The sequence below is a fragment of the Paramisgurnus dabryanus genome, chromosome 9 (assembly GCF_030506205.2).
Source record: "Paramisgurnus dabryanus chromosome 9, PD_genome_1.1, whole genome shotgun sequence".
Classification (NCBI taxonomy): Eukaryota; Metazoa; Chordata; class Actinopteri; order Cypriniformes; family Cobitidae; genus Paramisgurnus; species Paramisgurnus dabryanus.
In genome coordinates, this window is record NC_133345.1 from 26339741 (window position 1) to 26362478 (window position 22738).

A 22738-nucleotide genomic window follows, 5' to 3' on the forward strand; every position below is an offset into this window, starting at 1 on the left:
ATTGTATCTCTAACGTTAAAACATGAATAAAATGACCCAGTATGTGAAAACTCAACTCTAAAGTGATTCTTTGTGATTTACTGTTTTCTGCAGAACATCATCCAACATAACTTAAACTAAATTCTGTGAAAATATAACCTTGATATCAGGGTTCCCACATGCCAAATTCCCTGAATTTTCCCTGAATAAAAAGCTGAATTATCATGACCCACATCTAAGATGCCATGAGCCTGATAATGTAGTGTACACCGTGAGTTTATAAAAAAAAGGAGCTTAAATACATAAAACCGCCATTTACATTGTAGGCTTAGACCTGGAAACTGCATTCCTACATCACAACAAGTGGATTATATTTTGGATAAATGTACATTTAAAGCAACAAACAAAATCCCTGATATTCCATGACTTGGACAAAATATATATATAAATTCCCTGATTTTCAAAGTCTGGAATAGACATTTAGAAATCCATGATATTCAAGAAATGCCATGACCTGTGGGAACCATGTATTATTTTTTTATTAATAATTAGATTACAAGACTTTAACCTGGATTTCACAGAAAGTGTCAAAAATGTCATAGATTTTACTGCATAGTTGAGGTAAAATCCTTACTGCACCTCAATAACCGACAACAACAACCACCTTGTACAATGATCAAGTATTTTCTTTATTGTAAATTCAGCAACAGTGGTGATGAATACAGCACTAAAACATATGCTTCATAATGACATGATCATAAGCCATTTAATGTCTTACAACTGGATTGCTGTTAACAAGTTGGCAAACAAGATTAACTTTGTCAAATATAATTAAAACACCTGTCAATAATGGGTTGTTAAAGAACCAGTTATTGACAAGGGCAGAAGCCTTTCTTCTTTTCTGGGTATCCTGATTGTTTCCTGAATTTGTTTTACTTTTAAATGGCTCATTTCAAGGCAGGTTAAAATAATCTACTGGTTAAAGATGTATAGTTCGCAGCAGATTACTTCTTGCCACAAGTTACCATGTCAAACACACTGCAGACGACATTAAATAAGGCTGGGGCAGCATAGTCATTCAGTTGACAATAGTAACTGGATTTCTCACTGACACATCTTCAACAGAAACCACTTAGGATCTGAAAGCTGTGGCATTAGGTAGTGTGTTGTACAAAATTGTCTGAATGATTATGCAGATGTTAATTCTCAAGACTCAACTTTAGACATCTGAAGCCGGCACTAACCAAAATCCATTCGGGAGGTAGAAATGGAAACTGCTAGAAAGTTACAGCAACCAGCGAGTGATTACAGTTTAACAGATTTTTTTTAATTTCATGCATGAAGAGGTTAAAAGATATTGCAACCGACCCAGAATAACACTAATAAAAGCATCTAGAGCGGAACCTACCAAGGCCACTCAACCAGGTTCTGATCATTTAATTTTACTCCATCTCTTGCAGCAAACCATCACGTATATATATTTTTGAACAGTTTCACTACTTCCGTGACACCAAAACGTCCTGTCTTTGTTCAGCGCAACACAAATTAAACCAGGTTACACATGCAATGGCTAAACCATTTTCCTCCATGTCTAAAAAAAACCAACAACAGAGAAAAATATGTATATATTGATTAAGCATAGTGGTTGTTTATCATCTGGAACTCAAAACGTAACACACCTGACATTGCCTATGATGCAAGCAAACACGGAAACATGATCAAGATGGCATTAGTCTTGCTGTTATTTGTGAGCCTAGCAGCAGTGTATTATGTAGGTGAAAGTGTGAGTTACAGCAAAGAGTAGAGGAACCAAAGAGAAGACAGCATGTTATGTAACAGGACACAAATGTGCACTGGGAGGATCAGTCGGCTTCCTCCTCTGATTCCTCTTCCTCAGCTGTCTCCAGCCAGGTCAGCCATTGGTTCACCTGAAAGGAAAGATATAGCCATGATTTAGATAAATATAAACATGTGAAGACAGATGAATTTATTAGTCAACATTTAAAAGTAAACCATTACCTGGAATAAGGCTTTTCCTTTTCCAGGGAAATCTTGGGAAATGTCTTCTTTCCATGCAAGGAAACCTTCCTCCTCAACAATCTCCATGTCGTAGAAGTTGACAAAGTAGCGAAGCAACATACCTACATTTCAAAAAGAATCCTCATCTCATCAAAAGCTCAGTGTTTAATTCACATCACAACTATGTGTTCCAAAAAACAGCTGCGTTACCTTTTGGGAAAGCGTTGGTATTGCAGTGCACCTGCAAGGCGTACAGGGCACTGACCTGAAGGTCAGTGTGATCATGGAGAAACTTCTGCATGACTGGCTTAAAAGCTAGTAGCAGTTGCTTCTCCTGGTCAAGCTGCTCTTTGGAAGGAGCAGACAGTTGCTCGTCTCCTTCGGACAGACCGAGCTCAGCCATGATGTACTGCAAAAAGCTGTTCAATGGAATTCAAATCAGATTATCAGAGAATTTTCAGTCTTATGAAGAGATAATATTAGGGCTGCAACAACTAATCGAGAAAATCAATAATGACATTCGTTGTCAACTTAATGATTAGTTGGTCTGTGACGTCACATGCTCCAGCACCAATGTGGACAGCACGGCTACTTTTAGATTTTTTTTAAGTTAGATATATTTTTGGCCAGTTTTTGCCTTTATTTGACAGTTAGTAGGAGAGGACAGGAAAGTACAGGGAGGAGAGAGGAGTACGGGATCAGCAAATGACCATGAGCCGGGAATCGAACTCGGGTTGCCGAAAGTACCACATGTCGGAGCGCTGCCCACTACATCGTCCGGACTACTTTGATATTTTACTGCGGGTTAGAGATGGAAGGATCAGTTGTTGGTATTTGGACTCTAAAAATTATTGTTATTTTTGTACCCATAATGGGTAAATATTGGACAGAATACATTCTGGGTTAAAAATGACCCAATGCTGGGTTGTTTTAACCCAACTGTTGGGTTATTATAATCCATGGTTGCATAAAAACAACCCAACATTGGGTAATTTTAAACCCAGCATGTGTTCTGTCCAATATTTACCCATTATGGGTCAAAAATAACCCAGCCATTTTTAGAGTGTGGGATACTTTGGCCTAATTTTGATAAGCCAATGGGCTGATTTTGTTATGCAGATCTGGCAACCCTGACAGGACAATGACGGAAGCAAAAGCGCAAAGGAACGCTGGATAATAAAGGTTTAAATTTGTCCTTTAAACCAAGTGAGTGTATTTGTTTAATTGTTGTTGGGTTTTCATACAAATAGTATGAAAGGAAGTTTGAAAGTAACAGGGAAATCCATGTTTTTATTACGGTTACAATTTCCTTATTTATTTTCTCAATAGCACATAATGTTAATTCTCATCAAGAAAATAAGTAAATAAATAAACAAACAATTGTTTTATTTATACTTTAAATTTTAAAGATATTTTATTATTCAAAAGCTCCACAAACTATTTTATTTAAGGCTTAAAATATCAAAATCAAAAAGGATTACATTAGTAAAACTCTTTAGTACTGTGAGGCTTCTGTACTTTCAAAAGTGCACTTCTAAAATGTAATTATTACAATAGTGTTTGATTACCGATTAATTATTTGTTGCAGCCCTAGATAATATTTCATGATCAAATTTAGCATGCTGTACCTGGTCATAAGAATGTTGATGAAGCCATTGTCGGTGTGAAGTTTGGGAGAGATATTGTCTTTGATCCACTTATAGATGGACTGAGGTGAAGGGTCTGCGATAATCTGCTTCAGCAGTTCCTTCTCCAGTTTTAACAAAGGGAAAAGGAAACTGAGACCCTTTCCTTCCAGAATCTCCAGCATACGATCTTTATTCTGGTCAATTTCTGAAAAAGATATAAATTATAGTTAAAGCATTGGGGGTGCAAAAAAAACCTGATACATGTGTGTATAGAGATATTCTATATCGATTCTCAAAAACACAGCATCGAACTTGAAGACTGACGGGAAGTAAAGGTCTTCACAGAGGGCCCATTGAGGACCTGTTTTAAATGGTCAGTCAGGTCTGCTCTTAATTTAATTACGTCAGGTCCCGGGTCTGAATAACCCTCTGTGTAAAACCCAGAGTCAATCGGAGAACACCCACCTGTGATCAGGGTCAGTCAGCACTAAGGGGCTGGACACACCAAAACTTTTAAACGCGGCTGAAAACGCTTTGAGGACGCCGAATACCAGCTGTTTTTCAGCTGAGTGCCAGCTTTCTTCAGCTGAGCGCTTTGGAAGCTGTGATACTTCAGCTGCGAGCCGGTTGGTTGCTGTGGTAATGTCCCGCCCCTCCTCCACTGTGATTGGGCGGCCGTGTGAGAACTGACATTGACGAGCGGAGCTTTTCTCCCAAAGTTGAATCGCTTTCAACTCTCGACGTTCAGCGCCGAGCGCGGAAAAACCGCCGAGCGCCGGTTTTCAGCGCGTAAAAAAAACCGCTAGCTGCTGGCTTATTTGAAAAACGCAGAGCTTCCATTGGAAACAATTGAAAACATGCGCCGGCCGCGGGCGTAAAAGTTTTGGTGTACACAACCCCTAATGCACTACAATGCATGTCCAATCTCATGCAGTACACCGGTTTCTATGGAGACTGACAACATCTGGCTCCTGTTGTAAGTTGCGACCACGCGCTACACTTTCTTTCTCCCATTTATTTTTATGAATGAACTGTCTGGAAAACTTGTTGGCTGGGACAGTGCTCAATTACACAGTTATGGGTCAGTTCACCAAATTTTCTTTTAGCAAAACGGCATTAATGACTTATCCGTATCACCTAGACCAGGGTTCCCCAAATCTTACCCTGGAGGGCCGGAGAACTGCCGAGTTTAGCTCCAACCCTGATCAAACACACCCGAGCAAGATAATCAAGGTCTTCATGATCACTAGAAAATCACAGGTGGGTAAGTTTGATTAGGGTTAGACCTAAACTCTGTAGTGCTCCCGCCCTACAGGGTAAGATTTGGGGAGCCCTGACCTAGACTAAAAGCAGAATGGAGACATACCAGGAAGCATCTTCTGCATGTTGACCTTGCTCTGCTGGAAGAGATCTGTGAGCCACTCGCGGTCCTTCAGCTTGGAAGCCTGCTGCAAACAGAGCAGGAACAAAGGAAAGTGGTTTCCGTTCTCCAGTGGATGAGCCAATTCGGCCACACTGACCAGCTCGGCGATGACGGCCCGTGCGGCAAACTGGGCCAGGTAAGACTTCACCAGAGGAATGTCTAGCTCGATCTTAGGGCACTGATCCAATACATTCAGAAGAGCCTGATGATGGCAACACAATTGGAATTAGTGCACTTGTGTCATCTGTGTCCACATGTAATGAAGAGCATTACGGGTAAGTTACCTGCATGAAGTTCTCTCCTGTGATGAAGCCCTCGATTCGCAGTGTATGAATTAAAGTGCTGGCCTGTTCCCGATCCTCATCGCTCCGCTCCAGAGAACACAAGATGATCTTACTTAACATCTCAGGCAGAAAATGTTTAGGAGCTTTCATCTCCCTCACGGCACTAACTGCATCCCCCATGTTCTTACTGTTAAGATACTCGGTCACCATGGTCTCCTGTAACAAAACCAGGGAAAGGTTAAAAACATCGGATAACTGGTGATTTCATGCAGACACTTAGAAAGTAACAGCAGTTTGAATGGCACACCGTCATTTTCAGCAGTTCCTCCTTGGTAGGTGCTGGTTTCTTAATTGTCTTCTGAGGTTTCTCCTGGATCAGAGGAGGATTAGTTTTCAAACCAAGCTGAGGAGGCTGAAGAGAACAAAGAAGATGGCATTTACAACACTGAAAAAGTGGCAAAGCAAATAATAGACTCTCATATGTAGTCTGAATGTATGTTTTTTACCTGTCCGAGTGGTGGAGTCTGTGTGCGTGGAGGTTGAGCACTAGGAGGAATCATGGTGGGAATCTGGGGCTGAAGTTTCGGCACTTGGTTTTTATTTAGAAGGAATGACTGAGCTGGTCTGAGGCTGATCTGTGAGGACGAAAACACCAAAACACATATTTCTTATGCTAGTAATGATTAAAATACATCAAAAACATTCAAAATCACACCCTCATATCTCATAATCGCAGTCAGTGGACTGGCTGACAGTTGAAGAGTGAGGGATAGAAGAAGAGTTTAAAGGAAGAGGTAAAGAAGATGGGTAGATAAGTAGGTAGAAAACTGCCATCCAGTGGATTCCCTCAGAATAACGCGTCTTTATATAATCACAGGGTGTGGGCGGTTTTGGTTGAACTTAGCATTAGCTAGTGTGTCTTTAGTTTACCTCATCTGCACTGAGTTGCCCCTTCTTGAAGCGTGGCGGCATGTCCTTTGACTGAACTTGCTGCTGGTTTGAATGGTTCTGGTTTTGATTGTGAAAATGCTGATTCTGACCCTGAATATATATATTTATGTTTATTTAGCAATCTCAATCTTCTAATACTCGATTTGAAAAGGTAACTTTGCTCTTGATGTGATATAGGAATTTGTACGCACCTGGTTAGACTTGATAAAAGGCTTCAGACCCAAGTCAAACTGTGACTGTTGCTGAGCGGCCATGTGGCCACTGTGGCCATTATAAAGTTGGTTTGTACGATGACGTCCTAAAGTGGGTGAAAATCTGTCCTGGATCACACCTGGACCAGTCCCTATGCCACTGCCTGCAGATTTAAAAAAGACAAAGGTACATTTTTTATTAATTTAGTAAACACAGAAGTAGTATCACAGTAGTGTCAAGATCAGAGAGTAATCTGTAACAGTAAAAAAGCTAGAATCAATATGTGCTGTTGGAAATTTAAGCTTCAGACATAATTTCTTACTCACCGGGCATTTGACCAAACATATCGGCCAATCCCCCAAGAGATTCTCTGTCCAGTTTTATCCTGTTCGGCATGAAAGGGCCTTCTAGGAAGAAGTCCATTTTCATTCCTTGGTTCATGGGTGGAATGAAAACCCCCAAATCCTTTAAAGGAAAACAGAAAAAAGCAATGCTTTCTATATTTCTGGTAAATTAAGTCTATAACAGTCTGTTAGCCCCATTATTAAAATGTAGCATACATATTTCCATTAGACAACTCATGAAAGATGAGCAAACCCATCCAAAAGCCAATGAAAGTTCACCTTCACTGCATCTTGACGAATCTGGTTAATCGTCTTTGGTCCGTTGTCGATAAAAGCTTTACGAGGAACCCAATTGTTCTCTCTCAGCTCCACTGTGTCCTGCAGTAGGAAACGAATCCTTGCAGGCAAATCCTTGTTGTTCATTAAGGATTGCATACGGCCAAAGTACTGATCCATTAAAGACTGTGGGAGATGCAACAGCGCATGAGGAAGCATGCTTTAAACAGCTCACAGCAAGTGAATTTCAGTGGTTTCAAATTACACAAAGGCTGAGTCCTCCTCTAAAAACGCCTTGAGAAATTTTTTTTTATCTGTTTGTATTTATATATGCACACGTTTGTTGAGTAAACAGCGCAAAAAGGTCATGGGTTCAAACCCAGGAAACACAAACTGATACAAATATCTTGTTTACCTTGTGATGAATATATTGCTATACAACAACCAATTCAGTTTGCTTCAAAATTAGGTTTTAGAAGAACTAAATTATTAAATGTAATAAAGTGGACTCAAAAAGTAAATCAAGAAAAGTGAACAGCCTTTGTATGTCTTTACAAGAACAGTAACTCTTAATGGTCCTTTGGTCGAATGGTACCTTAGCTTTTTCATGGTCGAGTCTAGGCCCCACAGTCCTCATTATCTGACAGAGACACTCCAGATCCTCTCCCATGTCCTTGAGCTGGACCCTCTTCTTTTTCTCCAAAAGCTACAAATAACAAACAGCTCATTAAAACCCACACAAATAAAAGAAGAAAGAGTGATTAAAAAGTCAAGTGGTAAACACGTACTGTTTTGATGCACTTATGAAGGATAGACTCATGAATGAGGTCGAGTTTGCCAAGTTCTCCAATGAATTTGATATTGCCAAGCATCTTAATCTTGGCGATGGCACGCTGCTCCTCTTCCTCCGAGGTAAGAGGGTTGTCTTGTTTGTCATAGACTAAATAAAGTGACATTAGAATGTAAGAAATAGAAACCAGTTGGGAGAAAGAGAAATTGTGCATTGCAAAAAAAAGTGACTGGGTGGAAAAAATTGACTCACTGTCAACATTTTTGGCGCGATTTTCAAATTCATCTTGAAGCTTGGTGATTAGAAGTCTTCTGAAAGTCTGCAGGGAACACACAAAACAGTGCACAATGACAAAATGAAACCAATGCATAAAGGGGCAAAGAGGAAATAAGCGCACCCTTTATAATTGAAGCTTGAACAAATAGAACCTGTTTTACAAGCACACAGTGATTGAAACAAGAGTTTCAAAACTAAATGTGCATAATTTCCCTACATGGCAGTTAGCAGGACAACAGTAGTTGCGTTTCCATTACAGATTTGCGCAAAACGTGCAATACTTTCCATTTACCAATGATGTGTTACTAAAACATAATTTTTCTTCCCACGAGAAGTAATTTCAAACATCAAGTTGACGGTGTTGGTAGGTTTACCAATATTGCATCCACTGCCCTAGGCATTATTTTTAATCGAAGGAGACATATGAGTGTTACCCAACCATTAATGCCAAGGAAAACCGCTTATGCTAGGGCTGGGATGGTTGTAATAAGTCAAGTGCGACCCGTTGTGGTGTGCACGTCACAAACTATGAAAATATCAAGTAAAATCTCTTTCACGAATGGAAGTGCTACAATAAACACGTAGATATGCGCCGATCCCATAGGTGCTCCAGCGCTCGACCACCCACCGAAATGACCAAGCACATATGCACAGTTGCTTTTACTTTGAATGTCGCATGTAAAACCGCACGGAAAACGTGTCCATGCCGCTTTCCTCCTCTTTAAAGCACGTGGCCACTTCAGAGCGTTTTTAGTTGCTAACTAAGTAACCTAAGAATTGCAGGCCGCTGTGATGAGCACCCACCGGCGGAGAAAGAATTTGGCGCCTATGAACACGCATGTTTGTTAAAGCAACACTAAAGACTTATTGCTCTTTGCTCCCCCTACAGGTTAGACACGTAATTGTTCATTAGCACTGTCGTAAATACTGCAGCATAGCTGGCTCTGATTGGATTGTAGGTCTGCCGTAAAGCAAGTTTTTGTAGTTTTCACTCGAACTACAGGACCACTACCCGACGGTTGGAAACTTCTTTAGTGTGGTTTTAGCCGATTGAGGGCTGCAAAGCGAATGTGAAAGTGCCATTCACCCTGTTTTGAGTGGATGAACCACTGAAACTTTTTTGGAAACGTTATTTCAAGGTAAAAAAAACTCTTTGGTGTTGCTTTAAGAACTTTATATCTGATCATCGTTTACATTTTTATATTTCAAAATATATGTATGCATTATGTATAAGACCAATATGCATCAATGTGCATGCACGTTGAATGGTAATGGAAACAGCTACTAAGCTCTTGTTGATTTTTTTCATGTTGTTTTGACCCACTGTAATCTTGAATGGATATGGGATGAGACAATACCATCCATTTCCCTATGGTTTAATATGACCCTTTTTTTGCAACAAAAGTTGTGGACAGACATAAGCTTTCCAACCAGCTTGAATGTTGTGCAGCTGTATATTTTCTTTGAATTTAATTTTTTATCATGCTGTTTTAGTAAAGGTGACTGTGACATCTTACATGAGTTTTTTTATTGTACATCGCCATTCGTCCAAAAATCACAGGGATATACATTTTGGTCAATGTTGCACAGTCCTAGATTAAGCATAGAAACTTGATTTTTATGTTGGGAGTTTAAATACATAAAATTCTTAGTTTAAAGGCTTTTGCAAAATACAGCCAAGCCATAAAATAAAAGAACTCACTGTGCTCTGCTTTTGTGATGACTGGATTTCAGGTGTTGGGCCGTCAAAGTTTGGTGCATCTTCTGCCAAACGCAAACATAGCTGAGCATAGAGTGAGCTGTATTTGGGCTCTTCTAGGGCTTTGTCTACGATCTATAAAAGAAAAGACAGTAAAAAATGCAGTCAAATGTGTTTTAACAATGAAACAAGTAGGTACAAATCTACTAAAGTATCTCAACATGTATACTTGAATGAGCACAGACAGTAAAATTCACTAGTTTTTGAGATCTGAGGTCTGGGAAAGTGTCCCATCATGTTTTACATCTGATCTAAAACATTCTTGTTACCGTGGTCACCCCCAGTTAGTCAACTGCATGAACATATAACCATAACGTAAACTAATCTACATTTTGGGTCAAATTTGCATAAAAATCATTTCTATATCAATGTGATGTCACGCTAAAAAAAATTTATCCAATGCATTTGTTAATAACTGTAAAAAAAAAAGAAGTCTTACCAGCAAGATGACTCCTTTGAGGACAAGTTTAGAGTCTACGCCCACATTGAGAAGCTCAAGGCATAGCTTGTCAAACTTTTCAGGGGTCAGTTTATTGAGTATGCTAAAAGACAAAAGCATAAATTGCATACCAGTCAAAACCAATACAACTGTTCCACATTTGAGGACCTCTAAGATGGAGTATGTCAGCTGTCATGCTCACAAGACTCGGAGCACAATGAACAAAACCGCTCAAAACAAAGACTACTTTAAGCTCTCTCACTGCTGAAGTAAATATTAATGAATTTTTTTAGGACACTCACCCTCTCACTTTCCTAAATATTGCATCATGATGTTCTTTCTCATTGGAGGAGTTGACATCTCGTCTAGTGCTTCTTGAAGGAACCCATCTCTGAACGCTGGTCCCTGGGGTTTTCCCCAGGTACTCGCTATGGAGAGACAAAGCGATTAGAGAGTCTGCAAAGCTGTATCTTCCTTCACTTTTTGATACCTTGATGTTTTTACATGTTTTAACATACCTGTTGCCGACAGTCTTGGGATAGTGCTGGGATGCACCCCTACCTCCTCCTCCGCCCGAAGAAGCACTAGAATATTAACACATGAATTAGACTAAAGGAACATTAAAAAGCTGTTTGCAGAATAACCACTACACAGCCAGAAAATAAAAACAAAAAGCAGTTTGTAGTCAAAGGAAAAATTAAGTTTAACTAGTTTAAAAAGTAACAAAAACAAAATGGTGGACCTGTGGATGCATTGTTTTTTGTTTATCTTATTCTGGTATGCATTTTAAGTTTTAAAAAGTCTCCTAAAGGCAACATACAAACATCCTATACTACAAGGTTATACACCAACATATACTTAAACCAAAAGTGAGCTGCAGCTTGTGGATCAATTTCAACAAGGTTAAAAAATGATCGGTAATTCAAATCTTTTAAAGTTCAGGCAAATGTTTTACCCCTCGGTCATGAGTTAAGTTAAATCGATTGAACGGTCCCCTTGATCACGGCAAATGGTGTGGCGTCAACGCAGATGCTCGGGTCTAAAACGCAACTGAACCAGTGCGCGATGGAGAGAAATGCCAGTCATTACACATTGTTTAAGGTGTTTCATCTTATAGGTCAACACACATATCATGATCTGAAAAGCTGCTGGCATTGGGCAATCCAATTAAAACCAGGTGTCTCAAAATGAAGTCTTAAAAGAACAGTTCACCCATATAAAATGGAGAAAATATTTTTATAATTTACTCCACCTGCCATTTCAGATGTTTCATTTCTTCAGCTGAAAATTTTTATATTAACATGCCATTTAATTTGGGGCTCAACAGCGCATATAGCGCATATGAAGCTCTAATGCACATATAAATTAATCATTACAATTATCTAAATGACTCAAGTTATGTAATATACGTCTTAAAATAATTGATATGTTTGTGAAAAAAAAACCACAATATTTTTTGTGCTTTTTTTTAGAAAACAATACGTTGTCTATCCATGATAGAAACATAAATATCAGTGAAATAAATTCAAATATTTATTTAGATTACTTTGAATCTCATTTGTTCTTATGTGTCTCCTGGCAAAACATACATATGACTACTAGTATATAAAATGATCATTGCTAAACAAAAGTCATTCACATCTGGGATGGCATGAGGGTGAGTAAAGTATAATCATTTTCTTTGGATGACCAATTCTTTTAAGCATGAACTAAAGACTATATAGATAGATATCTACCAAGGAGATCTCCATGACACTTTTGCAACATCCTGATTGGTACATATGAACTAAATAACACGCTCTTTGTCTCTACTGAAGGTTTACTAATAAGGAAACACTGCTGGCCACAAAACTGGACAATGCATGTTGTTTGAACACACCTGAAACGAGAAGCACCCCCTTCTGCAATCACACTCTCCACTTTGGCGGCTTGACAACGAAGAATCTTCAAAAAAATAATTATCAAAGGGTGGGGTGGGGAAATCCGTACTGTATGAGGGAAAAAAGCACAAGGAAACATTAACACATTGTTGACTGCGTATTTCATACACAACCATGGTGATAACTGTCTAATTACATTCCTGCCTTAAAAAAAGGCATCCTTAATCTATAATATTGGCAAAAATGTAAGTACAGTACTAATGATAGGCCGGTCTCCATCGTTTTTTTCCTAGTATCATGACAAAAGAGGCCAGGCCTTTAGCTTGCTAACCCCAACAGGGATGACAAAGAACTACATTTTACGTATACCTTTCACGTTAGATGCGATTTAAGGCCCGATAGAGTTTAAACAAAAACAAATGTATACACAACAAAAACTGAATTGGACATAACCGTTTAAATCACCTCCCCTTGCGTCAAAGCTTTGCGTAACTGCTGTTAGCATGCAGTGGTTAGTCACAGTTAGCTTAGCATTTCCTGTTTTTCAGAACACAGCAAGTGGCCACGATTGATAAATCTAAATCAGCCCGACGGGATTTATATAAATCTTTAATTCAACAGTAATATTGGCAGAAAACGCGTCTGGGTGTTTGTTCCATAACGACGCCATTTTCTGCAGTCACGCGCTTAAAATAGCAGCCATTTTACCTCACGTTAAACACAAAAAACTCACCTTTACTAAAGCAACCTCAGTTTAGATGTTGATTTTGGAGTTCAAAAAAGAGAAAATACGATGAATATAAAAATACAAATGCGTTACTTAAGAGTGTAGAGATGGTAACCGGTCATACACACTGGCGTTCTGTACTGCGGTAAGGCCAGCCTCCACTTGAGAATAGACGGTCACGCTAGCTCTCGCGTTGCTTTGCGCACATATAATAGACATTATGGTAAAAGCACAAGTGGACTGATTTCAAAATAAAAGCGATCTACCGGCTGGCACAGTGTCTCATTCAATTATTTGAAAGCGTATTTTAGGTGGTTGCTATCCAGTTGCTAGGCTTAGTGATGGTAAAATGAAGTCTCGTAAGAAGCCCCGGACTGCCCTATTAACGTTATTATACCCTTGGCTTTACGGTTTCGAACCAAGACTCAACGCTTCTAGAAAACAGCGCCATCTGTTGGTTAATAAAACATATAAAAGTCGCTTCTTGAAGAATCTCATTGGCACCCAGCTGATGAAATGTAGATGAATTGTAATGTTATGTGTAACTTATACAACATGTGTTGTCAATATTGAATGGTCACTATGTAAGGAATAATTGACGACGGACCGTTATAAGTTTTTTAATTAATCAATTATTCTGCTTATACCACGGTTTGGCTTTGGTGGATATTTTTATGACATTTGACAGGTTGGGTTAGGTGTGCGTTATTATGTAAGGAATACTTGAGTACAGGCCGTTGAATTATAAGAAATATGCACACCCAAGTCAAGGTGGCATTATTTTCAAATAATGAAATGGATCGGTGTCAATTATTCCACTTTTTCCACAGTTACCACAAGTCATTTTTTAAAGACATTTGACAAGTTAGATATGCGGTAAAAAAATAATCAACACCCTTGAAACATTTCTCAACCAATCAGAATAAAGCATTCAACAGCCCCATGGTATAAAATAAATTAATTTACCTATTCAGGTGTGGCAATAAATTCCAGTATGAGTTAATATTCATACAATTCGTTACTTTATTGTAATTGTACACATACAATACTGTATCTATATATTGTGGGGCTAAAATGTGAATAAGGCAAAGATCAAAAAGTAATGTGGTTCGAATGTTCTGGTTCGGACATGCAAAGCGTGCTTGTGATGCAGAGTGAAGCAAAGTGATTGCTAGGCTGTTGCTATGGTGATCTGGGTGGTTGCTAGGCCATTGCTGTGGTGTTCTGGATGATTGTTGGGGAGTTGTTATGATGCCCTGGGCAATTGCTATGCAGTTGCTATGGTGTGCTGGGTGATTGCTAGGCCATGTGTGTTTGCTAGACCGTTGCTATGGAGTTTTAGGCTGTTTCTATGGTGTTCTGGGTAATTGCTAGGATGTTGCTATGGTCTTTTGGGTGATTGCAAGGCCATTGTTAAGGTATTATTATAGGTTTTGCCAGGAGATTGCTATGGTATTTTGTCTGGTTACTAGAAGGAGTTATAGGCTGTTTATGGTGTTCTGGGTGGTTGCTAGCAATGGTGTTCTGGCTGGTCATTATGATTTGTTTGAATTTTGAGCTATCACTCCATTTTTTACAGTCTTTAACAGTTTTTAGACCACGTTCAATAAATAATTTAATAAAATATGTATCAATTATTGATAAATTAATTAATAAAAAATGTTCAAGGGGAGTTCAAAATGCAGAAATACAAATTTTTGATACATTTATTATGGTCATTTTCTTTTTAAATTCTAGAAAATTTTAATGACTTTTAGCATTTACGTGTTTATTTCAGAGCATATTCTTCAGTCTGAATAAACCTAAAGGGTAAAATTATGAATTCTGTATTCCAGCATTTCATCAAACATTACAAATATTCAATCAATATAATACATATATCATGAAGGAGTAGTATTTCTGATTTGAGCCACTAAATGGCAGTAGAGACTTAAAAAGATAATAACAAAAGCCCAAGCATATGGCAGTCACATCCAAAATAAGCTGTATATGGACAGCTTCTTATTTCATAGGTTAATCCAGTGGTTCCCAAACTTTTTCAGCGTGCGGCCCCCCTTGTGTACAGTGCATTTTTTCGCGGCCCCTCGAAAGAAAATTTATGACAAAAACAGTTTTAAAATGTAATATTTGGTAACACTTTATTTTACGACCCGCAAAGTACCGCGTAATTAAACCGAATTTACAGCGTACCTATTTGTAACAACAGAGTACCTCTACAGTACGTACTTGTAGTTATAAGGGAATAATATTTTAAGTTTGGGGTAATAAGGGGGTAAGAATATATGGAAAATTATTCTCTAAGTATTTCATAACTACAGGGTACATATTGTAATATTACGTGGTATGTATGACTTACGTCTATGGGTAATATGGTCTATGTGTAATATGTTTTTTTTTTCATATTTGCTACTTACATGATGAAGTGTTTTGTATAGCCTACAGTTGATGTCTACAAGCCACGTCGGCAAATAAAATATAACACACAATAAAAATAATAGCAACTTGTACCTCTTTGATCTGTATATGTATACAGGAGTTACCAGGTAACTCTTATATTTGCGGGCTGTAAATTGAAGTGGGGCTTATTCCCCGATTGTTCGGTGTATGTACCAGGTAACTCACATATTTGCGGGCTGTAAACTAAAGTGGGGCTTATTCCCCGATTGTTCTGTGTATGTACCAGGTAACTCTCATATTTGCGGGCTGTAAACTAAAGTGGTGCTTTGTTCACCTCTTGTTATAGGGTAAATACCATAAACATACAGAATATTGTTATTTTTATTTTAAAACAACTTATTTCAAAACATCTTTAAAACACTATAATTAAGCCAACACTTAATGTTTATTATCACATAACTTTTATTTAAAATAAAAAGTCATGACAATTTTTCATTGTTTTTGCGGCTTGGCTTCCTCTGTTGGTGTTCTTGTCCACTCGGATGATGAGTTGATGTCGTCTCACAAATGCTGTTCTGCATTACATATAAAAAACATAAATGAAAGCCTTCAGTAAATGTTTCTTCACTGTGCCTTGACAGAAACAGAGTTTTCTAAGCCAGTTACGTTTATAAATTTTAGGCTTACTTATGTGCTAGCTAACCGGCTACCGTTAGCTAGCAACTTTCTTGAAAAACATTGTTTGAAATGCGTGAGTCATGTATTAACAAAACCAGTCACCTTATCCAGCATGCGGATCCTGCTAACATCACTCGCAGCCGTGCTCCTGTAGAACGATTTTAAAACCTCTTAAAGAAATTTCACCTCAGGATCGCGTTCCAGCAAACCTCCTGCAGACGGCCACACGCTCTACACCTGCGCACTAACCTACGCATATAGTCGTCTTTTGCTTTAGCGGGAGCTGATATCTGCTGTTGTTTCATTCTGGTTTGCCATTTCATAAATTATATTTGGCTAAAATACTTGTGTTTACAGTAAATAAATTGCAAAGCACCACTTCAAATATGTCCGCAAATGTAGGAGTTTCCTGGTAAATAGGGAATAAGTTGCTATTTGTATTGTACTTACCTTAAAAAAAAGATAACCACATTAAATCAGCTGGACTTTTGTTATTAAAAGCAAGTATAGGCTACTAAAATAAAAGTGATATGCTGTTATATTTATTTGCCGATGTGGCTCGTAGACATTGACTGTATACAACATTCAGTAGTCAATATGAAAAATTCACAATAAAAAATAAATAAAACATAATTTCCCCATAGACTTGACTAAGTCATACATACCACGTAATATTACAATAGGTACCCTGTTGTTATAAAATACTTAGAGTATAAATAATTTATAATTCTTCATATTCTTACCCCCTTATTACCCCAAACTTAAAATATTATTCCCTTATACCTACAGGTTACCTACCCTGTTGTTACAAATAGGTACGCTGTAAATTTGGTTTAATTACGCGGTACTTTGCGGGTCGTAAAATAAAGTGTTACCATTTTTTAGGTTTAATTATACAGAATTCATGATAAATTAATGTATTTTATAAAATGTCATAAAACTGGGGCCCCCCTGGCACCATCTTGCGGCCCCCAGTTTGAAAACCACTGGGTTAATCCATACTGAATACCAGAGTTTTAGTCTATTACAATCATCTAAAACTGCGTCCATTAATTTGTACTGTACAGTACAATTAGCTTTGTATGCATAAGTAATAAGTGAATGTAATGTTTTACTTAAAATTTGATGTAAATGTACCCATGAATGTTGGCAAAATTTCAGTCTTTATTATACACATAAAATGTATCTTGTAGGTCTTCAGGATGTCATATTGCAAGTCATTTCATTTCTTTCTGACCCCAGGCTGTCAGCATTGCAAGCTAATATGATAAAATATTACATTTCATTACACATTCTTGCACAGAGTTGGTTATGCTCTTTAATTTATCTGATGGAGTGCCGCTCCTAGGCATCCATTCATGTGTCACATGTTTTCAGCTTAGTGTTTGAAATTACCCGCAACCCTTGTATTTCCAGCCATTGACTGGAATCTCATCAGACAAGAGACAGGATCTCCAGAGACAGCCTGCTGAGGATCAGATAAATATGCTTGCCAATTTTACAGGTTAACCAATAATGCAAAGCTATGTCATCTATTTATTCCTTTCACTGCATGATAAAAATTTTTCCATTAGCACTATAAGCATTGAGATGACATATTTCTAGGTGGCAGGTTCAGGGGAACCTGTTTTTATCTAGGTATTTAATGGCACATCTATGACCCAAAGAGAGCGGAGATAAAGGGCAAAGCAGTCCCATCAAATCCATATTATTCAAAAAAGGCTTGTAGCATACAGATAAGCCTATATCTTAAAATGTAAAATCCACAGTACGGCTGCTATTGCACATAATGTATGTAACCAACTGTGCAAGTGTGAACTTTAATACAGTGTGGAAATGCTAAGCCTTGTAGATTATAGGCTATACCTAATTGACTCTGGTGGTGCACTTTCCCTCGTTGTTTTTTATGTGCACTGTTCTCTTTCGAAAAAGTGCAAATTTTTTATCAGTATCCAATAAGCCGATACTTCCAAGTAATCCATAAACAAGTTTGGAATAGGTTTTTGCTTAAGAGATTGTTTCTATACAACCTAAGGATGTGTTATCATCATGGGAACGCAGAGATAGTATTATTTGCACAAATATAAGGACAGTACCTTTAGTTTAAAACAATATGTTTACATGGTCCCTAATGAAATAATGTTCAAAGTTAAACTCTCTTGGGTGTCCCTCACAGTACGACGTGCGCATTGTTTACTGTAGGCTTGTTGAACTTTGAAAGTTTCCAACGTGAAAACAAATAAATTTGCTTAAGCATCAGCCACTTGATTATTTGTTTGTGCTCCACTGCTTTGTTTTGTCCTTCAACAAAGAATAATTTAAAGATACCTTATTTGTTTTCAGATGTGCTAAATCAAGCTCTTGTTGTACACAAAAATATTTGTTTAGCATAATCCAGCCTTTCTCCTTAGTTTTACCCTTTGAAATATGTTGTAAGGCTAGAAAAAAATTTTTTCCTTTTGAAAAAATGTAGTGTTGTTTGGTCATCTCCTATATCGACTGAAAGTACAAAAACATCAATGCACCGACCAACAAACATTTATGAGTTTTTATGTGCTTGTTGTAGTGCCTGGAGGATAAACCAAACCATCCTGTAGTTATGTCTTGTTGGGACACAAAAATTTCATATGGATCAAGCAAGAGACCTGTTGAAGTCAGTTTGTATGTGCGTACGAGATTGTTTGAATTCCTCAAGGCAAAAGTCTCTCAGATGGCAGCAACAAAGATTTAACTGTTTTTCTTCAATATTCAAAACCGCCCATGTTGACAACAGACCTACAGAGATTGTGTTCCTTGTTGATTCGCCGTCTTCCCTTTCAAAAAGATGAAATGAAACATTGTTGGCGGACGGCTGCATATTTTCTACCCAAAACCCAATTTTATTTTTCAAAATCACAATAACAGAGACAAAATAAAAAGCTATTTTCCCAGGTCCTGCCATAATCGTTCCAAACATTTCATACAGAATTTGACGCATCCAATCATTTCATCCCCCTGCTGAAGATAAGCAAAGTGGTCCTTGTGATAATTAAAAAGCCATCGCTAAAAGGAATCTTCTGCCTCATTAAAACCCTTCAAGCTCATAGATTTTATCTGCTGGAGGGATCGAGCACCAGTAGGGTGGCAGCAAGAGGGCCGTGTTTCAAAGATGTGTTTTAGATGATAGCATCATTTCCAAAATAGAAGATGAATGTGGCTTCAATGATTCACAAAGGGCGGGTTGGATTTTGGTTATAACCAGGGCCGGTTCTAGATATTTGGAGGCCCCAGGCAAAATTTATGTTGGAGGCCCCTCACACCCCTCTAATTTTCAGAATAATGTGAGAACGTGTTTTTCTACTGCGTTAGAAATCAGATGAGCACTACTAATAAACATGTTTTTCCCCATTTTATCAACAAATTTATTAACTTTATGCTAAAATGTAATTAGAAATTATGCAAAACCACATGTGTTAAAAATTTTAAGGCAGTCACATTTATTAAAAACACCACCTTTTTGGGATAACACAGGATAACAGTTTTGCTTTCTCCAAAGAGTAAAATTAAAAAGACAACAGTACATTGCAAAAATCCCTAAATATAAAAAAATTACAGGTGAACACCTCCTAGAAAACTTTTATTGTTTTTTTATTTTAACTTGGTATAAAGAAGAATTTCCCTCTTACTTAACCAATATACAGTATAGTCTATCAGACTATTGCAATACCTTTTTATAAACTACCTTAAATATCCATACAAATCAGCTGCCACTGGAAGTTAAACAGACAAATTACTTTCATGATTTGGAAACTAAAATAAAGTGTAGAGGACTTACAAGATATACAGACAGTTTACTTTAGGTAACGCCAGTTTTGTTTGCTGTTCGACTTTAAATACAAACTTTTTTAAATACAAACTTAATTCTTGCAGTGGCGGCGCCGCATAAAGTTGAACTCACCTAAAAACTTTATTTAATGCGGTCAGTAGTGATTGTCGGACCAGCGCACATGGACTTAACAGTTATGGAGGCCCCCTTCCAAGCTTGAGGCCCTAGGCATTTGCCTACTCTGCCTATAGCTAGCGCCGGCCCTGGTTATAACACATTTACAAAAGAATCATATTTTATTTAGAGCAGTTAAGGGCAGATATTATGCCCATTTTCACAAGATGTAAAATAAGTCTTAAGTGTGCCAAGGATGTGTCTGTGAAGTTTCAGCTTAAAATACACCACTAATCATTTGTTATAGCATGTCCAAAATGCCCCTATTTGGGTGGGAGCAAAAAAGCACAGTTTTGTGTGTACTTTAAAGCCTAGGACATACTGCATGATTTTTGGCTGTCCCAGGCGAAAGATTACCATTGTGAAACAATTGTTGTGATTTCTGTGATCGTGTCCATTTTACCGATCTTGCGACCAAAAATAGTAGGGGTGTGCATTGGCACTGCCCTCAGAATTCAATTAAATTACGATTCACCAGGTAACGATTCAATTCAATTCGATTCTACGATGCATTGCAATGCACCAGAATTCTACTGTACACAACAAGCCAAATTTTTCATCAGTCAAGTGCAACTATTCCCAACAAAAACGGATGCTTAGCAGCTTTATGACAATGACAATTATATGCCTGAGATGAGAATTTTACACACAGCGTAAATCTTGTCTAGTTTCCCATTAACTTCGTAGAATCAGAAATTTGCCCATATCTGCTTTACATGGAAAAGGGTGCGTTTTTATTTACCCGTCTATCGCGGTCATCTCTCTCCGCCTCAGCCATCTTGATTGTTGTTGTTATGCCCCCGAAGTAATTGAAACTTCACAACTTTATTGTCCACTCGAGGCTAGAAAATAAACAGTGACATAATCGATTATGGCACTTTGCTGCATCGATGCTGAATCGTGCATGCGCGCATTGCGATGCATCGCCGAATCGATTATCGTTCACATCCCTAAAAAATAGCCTAAGATAGTTTTCTGTCAGTGTCAGAAATTCATCATGATCAAAGCACAGTGTGTTTGCTGCTACAACCTACATACCGGAAAATTTGTTTACCAGTAGCACATGCTGATGAGTCGCAATGATATTACGCAGTGCCCGAAAAATAGGCCTCTGCTATTGAAAGTTACCAAGGGAACTATTTTCAGGCGCTGTGTAATATCATTGCAACCTGCAGCCATGGTATGGCAGCAAAGTCCTTGATTATTACGCCAGAATGAGAGTATAGTTCCTAGCCATATCGGCCTAGAAAATCCAACTTTTAATTTGCCGTCGGTCTTAGTACATGATGTAACTACAGAAGAGTCAAGTTTTAAATAGGAAAAATTTCGAAACTCTTTGTTTATTTTTTATACGCGATGCTAATGGTCTAACAGATTCAATGGATTATGCTAAGCTATGCTAAAAGTAGTACTGCCAGACCCAGAGATCGGCTGAATGGATTCCAAAATGGTAAAAATCAAATGTTTAACTCTAGGGGAGCTGGGAAGTTAGCATATTTTCAAAAAAGTGGAGTGTCCCTTAAAATGCAAATTAGCTTATGTCATCACTCCTTTAGTAAGCGCTTTTGGTTAACAATAGATCAGATTCCTGTGAATACAGTCTGAGACAGACTTAGCATTAGTGCTACAATGTGCTAACAAACACTCTGGGTAAAATCTTTAGGGTAAAATTAACTAGTCAGTCAGTGGTTGTGGGCAGGGCATTGTTGGTGTGACATCACAATAACACGAAAATCAAAACAGCATGTCTAATGAGATTGATTTGGTTTAATGAGAATTTAAAAATAAGACAATTCTATGGTTGTTGTGGTGACACACTGCCAACACACATTTATGGCCAAGCACCTTGCAAAAGTGAATTTCCAAAATATTAGAATAAAAAAGTAAGAATTAAAGTTTTGAAGATACAAGTGATAATGTGTCAGGGTAATGAAAACAAAACTTGAAACTGGGACAGAGTCATTAGTTATCTTAGCAAAAGAAAGTAATTTACTTTTGTCATTTGTAAACAGACATAACATGTTAAAGCTTACATGTGAGGTAATACTTTTAAGCTAACATACGTTTAGTATTGTCAAGGTCAATTAATTAAAAATTTATTGAATTTAATGACATTAAATGTAGAATCAATAATGTCTATACAGATTTCACAGTATGATATAATGTATGACCTCAGCTTGACACATCAGATCATAAAACCCTTTCAAATACTAATAATGTTCAATGGAAATCATGGCTGACATTGTGATTTGTGAAATACAACTTCTTGGTAGACTTCTGTCGAGAACACAACAATAAAACACATGCTGATTAGTATTCAAATAAAGGACACATAAGGAAAGATAATTTTATCAGTCCTCAGAATTATTATGCATCTGGCATGTATTTATTGATACACATAGCAGTGTTAATATTTATCTCTGTGTGCAGGAGATTCTGAATTTTATGGTACAGACACAACACACATGAAAGACTAGGATAAAAACATGAAATCAGTTTTTATCAGTGAAGAGTGTATTTTTCTGCATTAGCACAATGACTCCTGGGCTTTTTATTTCCCATGTTGGAAGAATCCTTCTTTTAGATTTGCACATGAAAGACCAGCACTTTCTTTTTAACAAGAAGGGGACATGTTTTAACTTCAAAGAATTACAAATGACGAACAGAACTTTTACTTTACTTTGTGATAACACATGAAAAACTACATTGTGATTCAT

The 22738-nt window shown here is 37.7% G+C and overlaps 1 protein-coding gene and 1 non-coding gene across 2 annotated transcripts; both read right to left on the reverse strand.

Moving 5' to 3' along the window:
- Window positions 1-644: 644 nt before the first annotated feature.
- Window positions 645-13186, reverse strand: eif4g2b (eukaryotic translation initiation factor 4, gamma 2b). The gene is made up of 21 exons (XM_065283944.1): window positions 13096-13186; window positions 12240-12348; window positions 10879-10944; window positions 10663-10788; window positions 10361-10463; window positions 9865-9996; window positions 8139-8205; window positions 7885-8036; window positions 7692-7802; window positions 7100-7282; window positions 6803-6941; window positions 6476-6639; window positions 6264-6374; window positions 5840-5968; window positions 5641-5745; window positions 5334-5549; window positions 4993-5251; window positions 3627-3831; window positions 2209-2417; window positions 1999-2120; window positions 645-1907 (listed from the first exon to the last, which is right to left on the reverse strand). Exons 1-21 carry the CDS (start codon window positions 13184-13186, stop codon window positions 1842-1844), a joined length of 2865 nt encoding a protein of 954 aa, XP_065140016.1. The 3' UTR covers window positions 645-1841.
- On the reverse strand, window positions 6045-6215 carry LOC135774051 (small nucleolar RNA SNORD97). The gene has a single exon (XR_010543622.1). It is a non-coding gene; the product is annotated as a small nucleolar RNA SNORD97 (small nucleolar RNA).
- Window positions 13187-22738: the final 9552 nt, after the last annotated feature.